Here is a 16810-nt window from a genome sequence, read left to right as displayed (position 1 = left end):
TCCTCGACGCTCCAGGCCCTGGTCCGTCCGTCTCCCGCTTGGGGTGGCAATTTGTCTCCTTTTGAACCCCCGCCCCCGACGGGTTTCCCCCTTTGATTCGCAGCCCGGAGGTTCCCCCCCGCTTTGAAATGCAAACCCGCCGTGACTGGGGCCGCAGGCTGCCTGGAGCTATAAAAGGCCTGGGTGGGGCGGGCGTGGAGGCTGGGCAGACGGGTTCAGGTGAGCCGCGCTCGTCGGGGCGGCCGGCAGCGGCAGCTCCAGGGCCCAGTATGCGCGGGGAGGCCCGCGGCCACCATGTACGTGGGCTATGTGCTGGAGAAGGGCTCTCCCGTGTACGCCGGCCCCGCCAGGCCGCCGGGTCTCGGCCTGGGCCCGCAGGCCTACGGCCCCCCGCCCCCGCCCCCAGGGCCCCCGCAGTACCCCGACCTCACCGGCTGCCCGCACGTGGAGCCGGCCCCCGCGCCCCCTGCGGCCTGGAGCGGACCCTTCTCTGCGCCCAGGGACGACTGGGCCACCGCCTACGGCCCGGGCCCCTCGGCCCCCGCCTCCAGCACAGCCCCGCTGGCTTTCGGACTCTCCCCGGACTTTAGCCCGGTGCCCGCGCCCCCTGGGCCCGGTTCGGGTCTCCTGGGGCAGCCCCTTGGCGGCCCGAGCGCGCCGTCCTCACCCGGAGCGCAAAGACGGACGCCCTACGAGTGGATGCGGCGCAGCGTGGTGGCCGGAGGCGCCGGTGGCAGCGGTAAGGCCCCCTCCCCCCCTCGGGCACCGGCAGGTGCTAGGGCGAGGCCCCAGCCGCCCCGAGTGTGACCTCTGCCCCTGGCCCTGTTTGGGTTGCCCGAGTGTGGCCTCCCTGACCACTCTCGCCTGGAGGGCTGTTCTCTCGGCTTCCGCCTTTTGAATCCCAGCCTGCCGGCAGCCTCAGAAAAACAACCTGCCTTTCTGTGAGGATGGGGAAACCGAGAGCCCACTGAGTGAAGAAGCCCTAGTTGCGGTTGCAGGGCAAAGCCAGAACTAGAACACGGGTCCCCCAGCTTCATCGCAGGGCTCTTTTCCCAGCCCTGACGCCCGTCGCCATCCGGTTTTTTCCACCCCATCCCAGCCCCAAGCAGAAGCTGCAAACCCGCCAGAAAGGAGGGTGCTGACTGTGTGAACAGCGGGCAGCTCACTTTCTTCTCCAGGTCTCAGGAGCAACTCCCCAGCCCCTCCCCCCAACACACGCACACCACCCCATCCGTACAGTGTAGTGAAGAGACTGGTGGGTCATATCCTTTGGACTAAAAAAGGGCCCTCTTTGGTTAGACTGGGGTGGGGACGTCCCTACCTTACCATCCCAGGGCCCTCCCTGAACTCTTGACCCCAGGGGAGGGGAAAGCAGAGCAGTTGGGAAGGTGGCTACTGTTTGGCTCCTGAGCCTGAGAACCTCCTGCCCCCAGGCAGGCCTCTCTGATCCACCCTCTTCAAAGGCAGGGGAGGGGGCAGGACAAAGGCCCAGCTTTAATGAGGGGCGGCCTGACTTCCTTCATAGGTCCCCCCTTTGTCATGTAACAGGCTGTTCCCTGGCTCAGCAGTGACTCCTGTTGGCCGGAAAGTGAACACCACACCCCATTGTCCCGAATGTGTCAGGCCTGCCCTGACAAAGGCCACCTGGCCTTGGGGGCGGGAAGTTGGCTTGCCCACCCTTTGATGCCCAGCCCCTCCTCCTCTTCCTCCAGTTGGGCAGGAGCCTGGGACTTCCCCTACCTTCTCTCTCAATTCAGCCCCCATATCCCCACACTCACCCAGCTTGCTCCAGGGGCAGACACTGGGGAAGGACTGACCAGTAGCTACAGGTCTGGCTACAATCAGCCCACCTTCTTGGCACTCCCAGGGACACAGAACCTCCACTCTGCCTCCAGAGGCCTCAGAGGACTGGTGTGCACACCCCAGCTCTGCCACTTGCTTCTGTGACCTTCTCTAAACGGTATCAGCTAACTTTTATGGAACACTTACTAGTGGACCAGGCGCTGACTTAAGGTCTTACATATATTAATTCATTTAATTCTTACAATATTATCCTAGGTACTATTATCACCCCTATTTTTAAGATGAAGGCACTCTGGCATAGACTGGTTAAATGCTTAACATAAGCCTATATAACCAAGTACGTGGTTAGGGACTTGAACCCTGACAGACTGGCTACCAGACTTGTGCTCTAATCCTCTAAACAATCTTCTCTTGAGTTAGTCATCTTTTTTGGGTCTCAGTTTTACCATCTGTGACATGAGAGGGAAGGCTTTTTTACCTTTGTTGGAGTTACAAAAAGACCCCTTTGAAGAATCTGGTGGAAGGTACAAATCTTCTCCCTAGAAAAAAAATGTTGCCTGAATTGGCAAACAGTTTCAAGGGTTCTTAAAGCTCCCAGAAGCTATATCCATAAACCCTGGCTGAGATCCTACATTCGATTATCTGAGAGGAGGCACCTGGCCCTCAGAGGCCTGCTGTTCTGTGTCTGTTCCTTGGAGAAGGAAGAGTATTTTCTTGCTTCTCTATTCCAGTTGTTGCTTCGTGCTGATCATGTGACTTGGAGATAGATGGGGAGTTTGAGATGCAGGGGGAGGTTCCCCACTTGGGTACTTGGAGAAAGGCCATCACCATGTGATGGGGAGAGAGAGTAGGCTAGTTGGGGTCAGAGGACTGGCAGGAGGCCTGGAGGAGCTTCCAAGCTGTAATGTGAGGCAAATCACCTCTTTTCTCTGGGCACTGGAGCTATGGACCCAGGTCAGCCTCAGGTCTTCAAAGTCATTTGGAAACGATTGTCCCCAGGCAGATAGGTGCCTAGGAGTAACTCTGCCCAAAGGCAAAAGACTTTTCCCCCTTTACTCCCAGAAAGTAGAAGGAAGGGCCAAAGGAGGTTTGGGGGCTCCCAAGGAAAGTGGTTCCCCAGAAGCTAGGTTAGGCCCATTCTACCAAGGATGCAAGAGCCTTGGCCTTCTGTAAGCTAGAAGCTGTTGCCTCTCTGCCCAGGGGACATTTGGCTCTGACCAGTGCACCTGAGATGGGAAAAGAATTGGAGTGGGGTTAGAGACCCTCCCTGAGAGAAAGGCCATGTGCCTCCCTCTTTGGCTTCCATTTCACCTTCTGATTAGTGAAGATACAGGGTCTGCAGGCATATTCCTTGTGTGAATCTATTCTCTGGGATGGCAGAGGGAAGGTCAGTGCATGCCAACCCTCCCTCCCCACCCCAGCACATGTGGTTGGCCATCAGGTCTTAGGGTACCCTTCTTGGCCAGCCCCTTCTGACCCTCTTCTGAGCTTTTAGCATTCTAGGGTATCTGAACTGGACTGTTAAGAACCAAACATACAGATGGAGAACTAAAGCCCAGAGAAGGGATATTCTAGTTTCACACAAGTGGAGCCTGTGTTGGGCTGGTTGTTGGATAAGTCACAATTTTCCAATGGTTTCTCACCATGTTAGGCAAAATCTACATTGCTTCCTGAAGTCTGCAAGATGATAGAGCCCCAGGCTGGTCCCTGCACACCTCCCTGACCTTACCCCAGGCCACTGAGCTCTAGCCACACCAACCTCTGAGTTTCTTAGATGTGCCACATCCTAGTGTAGGTCTTAGATATATGCTCCTCCTTCTCCCTCTTTGCAGGCCTACCTCCTCACCCTTTGGGTCTTGGCTTAGTGGGGGTTCTCCTTAGAGAGGTCCTCCATGACTACCCAAGGAAGGCTGCCCCTCTACCCATCAAAAATCTTCGCCATGTTTCCAGAAACACAGAGGAAGTGATGTGAAATGCACAGCCTCCTGAGCGAATGTAAACCTCTTGGTGCCTTACTGGCACCTTGATTTAAGGTTTCTGGCCTCTAGAATTGTGAGAGAATACATTTCTTTTGTTCTAAACCAAAAAAAAAATCTTTGCCATGTTTCCTTCAAAGCACTAACCCTGATTTCAGTTTACTCATTTACTTATTTGTGTGTTGTCTGTTCTGCCACCCACCCACCTAGACAAACACCCATGAGATCCAGAGCCACATCTCTTTGACCCATCTCTACATTCCAACGTTGTAAGCATGATCTTTAGTATACATTTTGCTGAGTGAATGAATAGGACAAGTGAGGAACAGTAAGCCAAACTCTGGGAGAAGTGGGAAGAGATGAGATCTCAGCTTTGACCCAGGTTTCTGAGGTCTCAACTCTGGAGATGGCTCCACAACTGTCCAGCTGATCAGCTCCTGCCAAAGGTAGAAGGCTGGCTGCTTCCCTCTCCGCACTGGGACAGTGTGCCAGCCTCGCCTGGGGGTGAGGCTGGGACTAAGACCCCATCTTGAATCTAAGGAACAGGCAGAGAAAATGTGCAAGGTGAGGGAGAGGCTGTTGGCCTTCATTCCATAATCAAAATATTAACCAGTTCTGAGTGATCACTGTCTCTTGACTGAGGCCAAGCTAGGAAATCACAGCAAGAGATACTGTATTTTTGTCTTCTCACTTTGCATCTATTAATATCAGCATTTTCATAAAGAGGGTTATAAATCTTCTCTTTCTTAAAAGTTCAGCCTCCATTCCTCGTAAATAAACAGTACTTCAAGATGAACAGCCCATTGGGGTGGCTGAATTCCCCACACAACTAGGGAGATGTTTGCTCAGTGGATGAGACTGTTGCAGCAGGATTTGAATCTTGTTCCAAGCCCTTCAAGTTTTCAGTTGGAGAAAATGAGGCCCTTGAAAGGGATGAACACCCTTCTCCCCACCACGTTCCAGACCCTCTCCCTTGGACCCGTTGCCACAGCCACCAACCCGGTCCCTCACCTTCAGCCTCTCTCTTATGCCCCACCTGTCTTCCAAACCTTTTCAAGGCACATCCCCTGCTCAAGAGCATTCCACAGCTCCCCACTGCAATGGAATTGCCATTTCACTTTATGCCATTTCAGTGTTCTAAAATCCAGGCCCATTTCTGTGGCATTAGAGCCCTCTTCAGACCTGGCTCCAACCCTTTGTTGAAGCCACTCCCCTGCTAGTTTGCCTAGAAACAGAGATGCTTAGTGGAGACAGTTGAGAGCCAGGTGTGGGAGCCTCAGGCCTGGGATTGCATTTCTTCTAGAAGCTGTGTAACCTCAGGCAAGTTAACTTCGATCATTTCTCTGAGCATCAGTTTCTTCCAAAGTAGCATTAAGATAATGAGAGGATCACACTTTGAAGCGATGGTGCCTGTAAAGTGCACCTACTGTGCTTGGCACACAAAAAGTGCTCAGCGCATCGGTGCCTACGGTCATCTCTGCCGCTCCCTGGCAGGTGCCCAAGAGCGCACACCTCACACGCCCTGCCTCTCCAGTCTGGGTCCCCAGTCTGAACTGCCCCTCCTTCCCTCCTACGTCTTCACTAATTCAAATGCTCCTCCTTCTCCAAGGCCACCTTCTCCAGAAAGCCCTCCCTGTTGGCTCCCTCTCCCCAAGCAGTGCATCTGGCCCTTGTTTTAACAGCACTTGCACTGACTGTTTTATTTATCCACCATCTGTGATCCCCTTGAGGACCACTCCTAATCAGTTCCATCCTTGTCACAAGGCCTTGCCCGTAGTAGGCGCTCACAGTAAAGCAGATAACTGGCACAGACTGAGTCCTAACTGTGTGCCAGGCACTGTGCCAAGAATTTTGCGTGGGTGTTCTCACTTAAGCTTCATAACAACCCTAAGAGGTGTGAGGATCTATTGTTAGCCTCATTTTACAGGTAAAGTCGATGAGGCTCAGAGAGGGGAAGGTGGCTGCCCAAGCTCACATGGCTAGGGCGCAGTAGCACGGGCTCCAGGACACCCAGGCTCTGTAGCCTGAGGAGTGCTGGTCAAATGCAGCAACATGCTCAGTTCGGCCCAGCCCCTCTCCCCATGTGTGTCCCAGCCTAGGTGGGGCAAAAGAGGTCAGTCAGGGAAGAGCACTAAGAGGCTGGAGGGGGAGGGTTGGCACCGCAGGGGCCAGGCTGTTTAAATCTGGTTCTCAAGGCAGAAGCTACATTTGACACCTAATTTCTCAGATGTAACTGGGAAGGGGGATGACCCAGTTAGAAGGTGGCACAAGGCCTTTTTTGGTTGGGTGTTTTTTTCTCCCGCTTTGGCAGATATCACTGCTGAGAGCTTGAAAAATCATTCTGAAGGTCCATAATGGCTTTGTGAGCAGCAGGGGCTGGCTTGTCAGTAGAAAGTTATCTTAATGGGCTGGCCCCTCAGATTTCTGTCCTGGAGCTGCTGGAATTCGGAAACAACATCTGTGTCTGGAGTCAGGTCTATCATCATGTTTACATGCTAAACCCTCACCAGGCCACACACACCCCTCAAACTGGGAGGGGGCACATAGATCCTTCTGCATCAACAGAGAAAGGGAGCAGGTGGTAGTGAAAGCCACTCCAGGCTAACGCCCTCCAGTGACTTCCAATTGCTCTTGAAATCAAATGCAAACTCCTCACCCAAGAGCTGAGCTCTGCTAGCCTCCCCAGCCTCGTCATGTGCCTCACATTCATTCATTCAGGCAGGCAGTGATATTCTCTGTGTGTGTCTTCTATGCCCAGCATTTTTCTAGGTGCTAGGGATTCTGGCCAGAAAAGGGCAGAGGGGTCTTCTTAGAGAACTGGCACTGTCTTCCCCTTACTCTGTCACTCTCTGCCTTAGGACCTTTGCACATGCTGTTCTTTCTGGAATATTCTGCCCCATTGGTGACTTCTCCATCATTCCTCTTTCTCAGCCTTCAGGTCTTCACTTAAATGTCACCTCCTCCAGGAGACCTCCTCTAAGCTAAATAAAGTAGCTGCCCTCCACCCACCCCACCACTTAACCTAACTCTCAGCTTTCGGCTTGCTTTCCTTCACCCTAATCATAGTTTATAATTATTTCATTTGTGTGACTGCTTGTTCTTGTGTGTGTGTGTGTGTGTGTGTGTGTGTGTGTGTGTGTGTGTGTGTGTGTGTAAATAATTTTTTTCCGATGATAAGCCTCAAAAGGGAGGAGTAAGAGATATTAGGGAATTAAAATTTACTGAGTACTCATTATATACTGGTACCATGCTAGATGGTTTACATATTTTCTTATTTCACATTCATAATAATCCTATGGTTTTAGTTGTTGTCCATTTTACAGATGAAAAGAACTAGTTTGCAGAGAGGTTAAGTAGCTGCCTAGATCACAAAGATAAATTGAAAAGCTGGGTCTCAGACTTAAAACCCATGCCTTTTCCCCCACATCAGACATGTAAAATTGGGAGGAGTAACATGAACACAGTTATGTGACTGCTTGTTCTTAATGTGCACCACCACCACCACCCCATGAAAGAGGGAAACGAACTATTTAACAAGGAAGTATTGAGCATCTACTGTAGTAATAATATGAACTAGCATCTACTGACTGCTCAGCATGCACTTAATATTTTTTTCAAATGCAGGTATTTCTGACCCCAGAACTGCATGTTTCTCTATTAAGATTAGTGGCTTTGACTAAGGCTGAAACAGCAGTGGAGCTGGACAGAAGGATGTCCTTTGGAAGCTGAGCTGCCCAGCTGACAGATTGGATGTGAGGTACAGGGAAGTGCCACCTAGGCTTTTGGCCAGAGTGGCTGGGGGATGGGGGCCACTTACTGAGATGAGGAAGACCAGGAAGCAGTAGGTTTCTGTTACGTGTTCCACAAGGATTCACCAAGTACTCACTGTATGTCAGACACTGTTATAGGACTGGGTGAGCAACATAGCATCGCCAGGCACTGAGGTGGGGGCACCTGCCAAGGTCATACAGTGAGCTAGAAAAGGGCTAGAGTCCAGAGCCCCTTCCTGCAACTCCACCCAGAATGCAGCACTCCAGAGCCCATGCCTGCAGACATTAGGCAGGGACCCCACTTCCAGACAGAGGTGGATGGCCAGGGTAGGGCAAAGGCCTGCAAACTCCACCAGAAAACAGCTCAGAAAGACCTCAGGCTGTTCAGGCTAGGGGAAGACAACCTGAAGGAACACAGCTGCTGTATGCATCTTAGAATGGTGGTTCTGGGCCAACAGCACCCCTTAGTTTTGGTATCCCTATGGAAAAATGAAGGAGGAATATAAATGGGTGGTAGACACAAGACCAGGCTGCTTTGCAGATAATACAGGCACAGCCTGGTGGGGTATGCCATACAGGTGTGGGCATCTTGGCAGGAGTTTGGTCTAGCAAAGCTGTGCAATAGAACTTCCTGTGAGGGTGGAAATGCTCTATATCTGTGCTGTCCAGTATGCTAGCCACTACCTGCATGTGTCTATCAAGCACTTGAGATAAGGCTAATGACTAAAGACCTGAATGTTTAATTCTATTTAATTAATTTAAATGTAAATAGCCACAGGTGGCTGAGAGCTGTCGCCTGGCGCAGCATCAGAAAATCCCTCTCCAGAGTTCCTAGAATGGTAATTCATGCCAGAAGGGCTCCTTATTCTCCATTGAGAATACTGTCTCTGCAGCCATCTTCATCTTCGTTGTTGTCTAGGGCAGTGTTGTTACAGCTAGTTTTTATTAATACCTTGTTAAATAGATGAGCACATCTAATCTCCACAATTACCATGTATAAAAGAGGAATTCATGTCATCTTTTTACAGATGAATAAATGGGGACTCAGAGAGGTTCAGTGACTTGCCTGGGTTCCCACCACTGGCACGTGACCGGGCTGAGTTAGAACTATTGGGTCATCAGACTGAAGTGTCTGCCGGCTTCTCTGCCTCCCATATCCTAGTCAGACTGCAAATCTCCATGAAGAAGGTAGGGCAGAGGGTGATGCAGAGGCGGCCTGGGAGGAGGAGGTGTGTGCGGACAGCACTGTGGCGAGGAGCTTCATAGGTTGTCGGGAGATGTATACAAAGTGCCTGACACATGGCCATTACTAGAATTATAATTACTCTATCCCCACTTTATAGACATAGAAAATGAGGCTCAGTCTGGAAGGGAAGCTTGCCTGAAGCTGCTAGGCTCCAGTTTGTGGTTGGCCAGGCCACCCTACCCTCACTCCCATGCCAGCCTCATGCCTGCTGCCGGGCCTGAATGAGGGACCATGGTGGAGTGGCCTGGGACAGGCAAATCTGCTGAAACAAGGACCCAGTTGTGGGCAGGCCAACAGAAAGCCTCATGCTTAGAAAGGACACCATCCATCATGGAACTGGCCAGCTTAGGATTGCTGCAGCTAAGGCCCCACGCCTCGTGGTTCAGATGTGGAAACAGGCGCCAACTGAGAGTCATATGTCCAGCTGGTAGCCGGGCCATATCCCCCCACCCCTGGGCTGGTGTGTTCTTTTCCTTGCAGCTCCTCGTCACACAGCATCCTTCCCTCTCCCGAGGGATCCAATATCCGCTTCTGCAAATAGCCTGGTTCTCCTTGGCATCTCCATAGCTCTTTGCCCTTTTCAAACTGCTCTCACATCCAAGAAGTTCAGTCACGTGTCAAGTCCTCCAGCTAAGGTTGGTCAGATCTGGGCCCAGGCCAGTAAGGAAGGTCTCAGAGCTGCACAGAACCTCAGAATCAACAGGGCCCTCAGAGCTAACACCCCAGCCCTTTTCTGATGCACAGCAGACACTGAGACCCAGAGAAGAGAAGGGACTTAGTCAAGGCCACACAGCACAGAACTGGGACCAGGACCTACTGACTCCAGCTAGTGGTTCAGAATCCCCCTGTGGGCTTGTTAAAAGAGGACAGGGAGACCAGGATGCAGTAGATCTGGGGTGGAGTTTGGAATATGTATCTAACAAGCTTCCATGCATGCATGTGTACATACATGTGTGTATGTGTATGTGTTTTGGGGGAATTTTGATGTACAGCCAATTGGGGCTGGACCACACAAGGAGGGCTCATAGAGGATTTGGGGCTGGATTTGTGTTCTAGGACCTGAGGACTAGAGATGGCAGTATCATCCCTGAGGGCCACAAACCCAGCAGGAAAAGGGCAAAGGAAGTGCTGACCCAGAGGCCATTTGATTTTCCTGGAGCCATCCACCCCTGGGGGCAGATGCTGAACTCTGTCCTTGTAGGGCCCAGGCTGGATGGGGAGGCCCCAGTGCAGGCTGCCAGGGCCCCTGCCCCCTATCCTCCAAATGGGCAGGCCCAGTATTTAGACTCTCAGACAGGGAATTCAATCTTAGAATTCCTTCAGCAATAATAACAAACACAATTAGATAATCAACAAACATTGGGAGCTTCACGTTGCCAAGTTGGAAGGGACCTTATAAATAAAGTCTCGTCCAACACACTATCATTGCCCAGATCCATTTCCCAGAATTCCTGCTATACGGCTCTCCTACTACTACTGGAAATGAACCCATGTGCACCTACTAAGTGCCAAGTACTATGCATCCATCCATCTCAAGTGTTCCCCTGTACACCTGAGGATTGAAGATGACTGTGGAAACCTTATACTGTGTTAGTGCTGCTGCTTAGGCTGGACAGACCTGGATTTAAATCCTACCTGCCCGATGTGGATCTCTTTGAGCCTCAGTTTTCATCTATAAAGTAGGGATAACAGTTGTACAACTTCATAGGTTGTTGAGAGATGTATACAAAATGCCTGACACATGGACATTATTAAAATAATAAACAGATACGGAAAATGAGGCTCAGAGGGGTGAAGTGATTGTCCTAGATCACCCAGCTTGTGAAAAGCTGTACACACAATCCTAGAGCTCTGCTTGCCCAAACAACAACCACATGTCAGGGTCACCTGAGAGCTATTCAAGTATTAAACCCCTGAGCCCACTTTAGCCCCACTGAATCTGAATTTCTGGCTAGAATCTTTGTGCGCCAGGCATTTCTGAGGCTGATGGTTAGGCATTTGGAACCATTAGTCTGTAGCTTCCCAGAGCCTCCACTGTGCATTCTTTAGTGGGTGGAGAATTTACTACCACCATGACAGCCTGTTGCATGTGAATGGGCCTTTCCTTGTGTCCCATGCCTGAGCAGAGAGAAAGCATCTCTTTCAGGTGAGTTATCCAAGGCTCTTGCCCACTGTGCTCATCCCTGAGGAGCTGGGGGACTCCCTCCCACTCCCTCCTTCCTATCCACTCGTGCTGGCATCTGGCCCAAAGCGTTATTCATTAGGTGGCTGGGAGTGGCTGGCCCCCATCCGACACCTGTTACAGGAGCCCTGACTTCTGCCTTTGCCCCAGTGTCCCAGGGGCCTGTAAATCATTCATCCTGGGTCCTCCCTCTGCCCCACTGCTCTCACGCATCTCCCTGCCCCCTCCCCCTGGGCTCCCAGGGTGGCACAGGTGCTCACAGGAGGGGGAAGGAACCTTGGCTTGGGGCAGTCAGGAGGTCTGTTCCAGAGTGGAGACTGGAGCCTACGGCTCCTGTCATGAAAAATACAAGTTCACATTTCCACCTAGTAAAAATTTAAATATCCCAAAGACTCCTTCCTACCTGTGGCCTCGCAGCCTCCAGTTCCCAATCCATAGGCAGCCTCTGTATATATTTTCAGAAAAAATTCTGAGGGTACACAAATGTGTATGTATCCCTCCATTTTTATTCAGACAGAAATATACTATTTCCAACATTCCACATCTTGCTTTTGCTTTTGTTAACAACATATCTTAGAAATTGCTCCAACTGATATGTATGGAGCTTTATAATTTCTTTTTAAAGACTGCATAATGATCCTTTATGTGGATGTACCAATTTTTATTTAACCAGTTCTCTTCTTGTAGAAATGTACATGGCTTTTCATCTTGTGCTATTCAGATCAGCTACAGTTTGGGGCATTTATCTGTGAAATCAATCCCTGGAAGTGGGATTGATGGGTATGTCATGTTAAATGAAGCTAGATATAAACAAGTTAGGCTCCAAGGAGGTTGTTCTAGTCATCACTCCTTGGACAACATATGGGATCCCCTAGGTTCTGGACACAGTGTGATATCAAACATTTTGTTCTTTGGCAGAGACATTTTTTTAGGAATAAAATTGTGTGCTTTGAGCAGCTCCAGCAGATAGATGCTGGCCAATGGTTTCCTGAGCCCATCAGTTTCTCCTCTGGGCCCAGAGAGGGGGTGACAGGGCCTATAGGCTGGGTCTTCACTGGCAGCCGTGCTAGTACAAAGAGGAAGAATTATTACACGGCAAGAGCCTTATCTCCATTGATGCCCCATCCCCACTGCTGGTAAGAGCCAGGCTGGAGGTCAGGGCACCTGAGCCCGGGTTCATACCACTACTAGGCAGGATGGCCCTGAGCAAGGGCCCCTTCTGAGCCTTGATTTTCCCCACTCTATGGAATGGGTATGATGGATCCCCACTTGCTCGTCAGAAAGGATGGGAGTGAACAGCTGGGTACCTGAAAGAAAGGTGTCTTCATTATTGTTGCTTGTAGGCTCTCAGCTCTCAGGCTGAGGTCTGAATGGGCCAAGAGCCTCATCTCCCTGCCTTAGGCTGAGGCTCCTGGGTATTTTCAAGGACCCCTGGCCTTCAGACCATCCAGACCCAGACCAGAGTTCTCAGGGGCCTGCCTTTCCCAGAAATACAAGTAGGTGAGTCTGCTCTTGGGGTTCCTGGTGCCAGGGCTTACAGGGGCCCCTTTGACTCTGTGGACCCTGGGCCTGAGGGGGTGAGGACTTGTGCATGAGAGCAGGGATGGAGTGCTCTAGACCAGGTGACAGGGCCTTGGGCAAGGCTGTGTTTGCCTGAGCTCCAGTGACCCAGAGACTCACAAGGCCTCTCTTACTTGGGTCTCCAGCAGCTTTATGACCGTCCTGAACCTCAGCCTCTTCATCTATAAAATGGGAGGAGACTAACTCTCATGACCCCTCTGGCTTTAGCCCAATGAATCCAGTGGGGCTGTGGGTTCAGAGTTCTGCTGGGCTCTGGTGATGGTGGCATGAGGCAGAACTGCTTTCGAGCCGCACTGAATCTTCTAGGCCAAGGAGGGACCCCATCTGGAGGCAAGGACTTAGCAGCCACACCCTTGTCCCCTTCCTGGGCCAGGCCTGGCAGAGGGCTGAGGCTGTCCCGTGCTGCGTCGGCAGTGGCTGAGGTCAGTGGATAGGAAGCGTCCAGTGCAGTTCTGCCGCTCTGGCATGAAACCCACGGAAAAGAGCCCAGAACATCTGCTGCCTCTGTTCTCCACAAAACCATTTGGCTCCTGAGGAGCCCAGTGGCTGTCCTGCCAAGCTGCGTGGGCTTGGTGCTGGGGTGGGGGGTGGAACTTAGCACTGTGGCGCTGAGGCACAGGCAAAGCCAGAGCCAGGACCCAGGGAAGTGAAGGCCCAACTATCGTGTGGCATTTGGGTGCAGTGGGAGGCGGCTGATGGTTATTTAGAGAACCACCACGCCCTGGTGGGATGCATGTATGGGTCTGAATGTGCTTGGGTGTGTTTCCTGTTTATAGCCACGTGCTCAACTTTTACAAGGGAAACGGTGTTTAGTTAGGCCCCCAATCCAGGTCAAGCATGATTCTTAATATTGTCTTCAAACAGACCTCTGATACCAGCCCCAAAGAAAGCGCTGACATTAATCCCCATAAGTCCTCAAATCCAGTCCCTGCATAGAAGACAAGCCACTGCCTCTCTCTCCTAGGCTATTGCAGGCCTCTGTGCTTCCCGTTCTCTTGCCAGTCTGTTCTCTGTGCAGCAGTGGGAATCATACTAAAACCTACATGAGACTTCATGTCTCCTGTGCTCAGAGCCTTGCAATGGCCCCCATCCCAGACTAAGTGAAACCCGGAGTCCTTCTGTGGTCTACAAGGCCCTGTGCGCCCTGTCCCTCGCACTTGCTCACTGCACCCCAGCTGCATCAGCCTTCTCACTGTTGCTCGTACATGTCAGATGTCAGGCATGCTCCCAGCTCAGGGCCTGTGCACTTGTGTTCCCGCCACCTGGAGCCCTCTTCCCCAGATACCTGCATGACTGCTTCCCTCACCTACTTTAGATCTTTGCTTAAATTTCCCTTCTCAATGAGGCCTTCATGGCCACTCTATTTAAAATCACAAACTCTCTCTTCCCTAAATTCTCAGTCCTCCTCCCCTGCCTTCTTTTAGTCACTACCTAACTTATTAACATATTGAATTTTGGGGGTCTGTCTCCTATGAAAACCAAAGCTTCACTGAGGCAGGAATACCTCCAGTTTACTGGTGTTCTCCAGTGCTTGGCCCACAGCAGGAGCTCAGGAGATATCTGCAGGCTGAGCCCAGGCAGGCACTGGTATGAGAGCAGACCAGGCACACTAGCCCGCAGCCCCAGGGGCAGCCCCACCTCAGGGCCTGGTGACCTGGGCCTTTCGAGGTTCTGACAGGTCCTCAGGGCTGCTGGTGGTCTTAGTCCTTTCTGTTTGGTTTTGGGGCCAGCAGCTGCCAGGCATTCAGCAGGATCTCAGGGACATACACCCCAGGACAGGTGGGCAAGCTTTCCCCCTGCCTGTGGTGGCTCTTCCCTGTGCTCTCAAGCGCAGGAGAAAAGAGCAGCCGGCAGCCCGTGAGTCTCAATCTGCTCTCATCTGCCAGGTGTCCCCCACGTCTCCAGTCATTCATACCTGTGGTCTGAGGACCCTGGATCAGAACCACCTGGGGAGCTTGTTCAAAATGCAGATTGCATGCCCAGGCTTTCCGATTCACACTGTCAGGGGTGTCCCGGAAGCTGTTTTCCACAAGTCCTCCCAAGTGTCTGTGTGCAGCCACATCTGCAAACTGCTGGCTTAAAGCTGGTGGAGCTGGTGATCAGAGTAGGGCTCTTGGTCAGGGACCTGGACTGAAACTCCAACTCCACCAGCAGCTTGTTGTTTAGCCCTGAGCAAGTTGCTTCCCTCTCTGAGCCTCAGTGGCTCCCCAAATGGGCACGAGAGCAGCGCTCGCCTCTCAGGTTGGGAGTCTCCAAGGCTGAGCCTCGGGGAAGGATGATCACCCCCAGGACTTGGCTGTGTGTCCCTCCCACCTCAGGGTCCTGCTTCAGGGCTCCTGGAGTGCTCTTCCCCCTGGGGGCCTAGCCTGCACCTTTTGTAGGCTCCCCCTCCCAACTCACCTCCCCTCCTGTCCCCTCTGCTTCTCAGGCAAGACCCGGACCAAGGACAAGTACCGTGTGGTCTACACTGACCACCAGCGCCTGGAGCTGGAAAAGGAGTTCCACTATAGCCGTTACATCACCATCCGGCGGAAATCAGAGCTGGCTGCCAACCTGGGTCTCACAGAACGGCAGGTGGGTGGGTCCTCCGGGTCCCCCCTGATCCCACCCACCTCAGCTATGGGAGCAGTACTGGGAGTCTGGCTGCCAGGCAGGTTACAGAGCTCAGTCAAGGGAGGAAAACAGAGGTTGAGTCTCCTGGCTATGGTCACACAGCCCGGCAGAGACTGAGCTGCTGCCAAATCCTGACCCCCCACCACAAAACCCAATATCCCTGGCCCCTAGTAAGGGGATGGGGGACCCAGTTAGCTGCTACAGCAGGCCACGATCTGTGCTGCTTGAATCCAGAGGAGGAGGAGCCACACGGAGCTCTGGAGGGCTTCCAGAGCGTGGTGCTGGAGTATGGCCTTGGGAGATGGAGAGGAGGAAGGTCAGAGAGGAGTAGGCAAGCATGTCCCAGAGGGGGAACGTGCTCAGGGCCCCTAGTACTCTGGGTGGGTAGAGTGGGAGGCAGGCCCAGACGCCACACCAACTAAGAGCTTGACTGTCCTCCCTCTCTTCCTCCTGCCCCATCATTCTGTCTCTCTATCACCTCCCCCATCTCTGTTCTCCAACACCACAGGTGAAGATCTGGTTCCAAAATCGGCGGGCAAAGGAGCGCAAAGTGAATAAGAAGAAGCAGCAGCAGCCGCCACAGCCACTGCCACCAGCCCATCAAGTCACGCCTGCCCCAGCAGGGCCTCCCCTTGGGGGCCTGTGCCCCAGCTCTGCCAGCCTCCTGGGTGCCACCTCCCCAATGCCTGTCAAGGAGGAGTACCTGCCATAGCTGCCTGCCCAGCCTTGTGAGCTGGGGGCCTGGAGGCCTCGGATGCTGGATATGTGGTTCCCACTGGAGCCCAGGAAGCCTCATCTAAGTCTCAGTTCCACCACTGACCTTCTGGGTAACCTTGGACAAAGCCACCCGGCCCCTGCATCCTTTGGCCTATGCAGTGAGCCTTTAAAGAAGGACCTTCTCCAGCCCCTGTGTTCTAGGCCTCAGGGGAATAAGAGAGCTCAGGGTTAGAGGTTTCAATCTCCAGAGGACTGGGTGAGGGGGCCAAGATAAATCCCCAGGCACCACCTCCTCCTCCACAGGTTCAAGGGTGGGAGGTTGCTGGGATGCTGTAGGCACAGGACTGCCTGTTGAGAAAGGTGATGGAGCTTAGAGAGGATGGAATGCTTGGGGACCGTGCCCCAAGGAGGAGGAATGTGGCGAGCTCACACCTGCCTCCTCCTCCTGCAGCCTCACCTCTACCTGCCCCCATCCTAACAGGACCTGAACCCTCTCCAGCCTGGATGCAAAGCACAGAGCTCACAGGACTGGGCCTGAGTGACAGGCTCTGATACCCGTCCCTTTCTGGTTGCAGAGCCACATACCCTCACAAGCGTTCTCAGTGGGGCCTCCAGATGGGGAGAGGCCCCTGGAGGGGCACAGAGGGGTGGAGTCCACCCTGCCAAGTTTCTGCCACCCCACCAGGCTGTCCCAGGCCCCAGGGAACCCCTTACAGGCTTTCTGTGGACCAAGCAGAGCTCATGGCTGGTCAAGTATTGTTTATAGAGTGGAAACCCTTGGATGCAGTTTCAAGAATAAATTTTTTCTCTATTTAAAAATGTATAAAAATCATTATGCACAGCATTAAAGGAAAATGTAACAGAAGTATAAATTATCCTCACCCTTCCCTAGCCATTGAGTAGACGCTTCTAGTCTCTGTAG

At 52.5% G+C, this 16810-nt stretch overlaps 1 protein-coding gene across 1 annotated transcript; it reads left to right on the top strand.

Moving 5' to 3' along the window:
- The first annotated feature begins 214 nt into the window (after positions 1-214).
- Positions 215-16668, top strand: CDX1 (caudal type homeobox 1). Its single transcript, XM_017642809.3, has 3 exons — positions 215-739; positions 14987-15132; positions 15680-16668. Exons 1-3 carry the CDS (start codon positions 295-297, stop codon positions 15881-15883), a joined length of 795 nt encoding a protein of 264 aa, XP_017498298.2. The 5' UTR covers positions 215-294; the 3' UTR covers positions 15884-16668.
- Positions 16669-16810: the final 142 nt, after the last annotated feature.

This window comes from Manis javanica, chromosome 1 (assembly GCF_040802235.1).
Source record: "Manis javanica isolate MJ-LG chromosome 1, MJ_LKY, whole genome shotgun sequence".
In the NCBI taxonomy this organism is placed as follows: Eukaryota; Metazoa; Chordata; class Mammalia; order Pholidota; family Manidae; genus Manis; species Manis javanica.
The sequence above is the reverse complement of the archived record's forward strand: the minus strand, read 5'-3'. Positions and strand labels throughout refer to the sequence as shown.

Coding starts and splice junctions, on each gene's coding strand:
- CDX1 (XM_017642809.3), top strand. CDS start 295: ATGTACGTGGGCTATGTGCTGGAGAAGGGCTCTCCCGTGTACGCCGGC. Junction 740..14,986: donor CGGAGGCGCCGGTGGCAGCG/GTAAGGCCCCCT, acceptor TCTGCTTCTCAG/GCAAGACCCGGACCAAGGAC. Junction 15,133..15,679: donor TGGGTCTCACAGAACGGCAG/GTGGGTGGGTCC, acceptor CCAACACCACAG/GTGAAGATCTGGTTCCAAAA.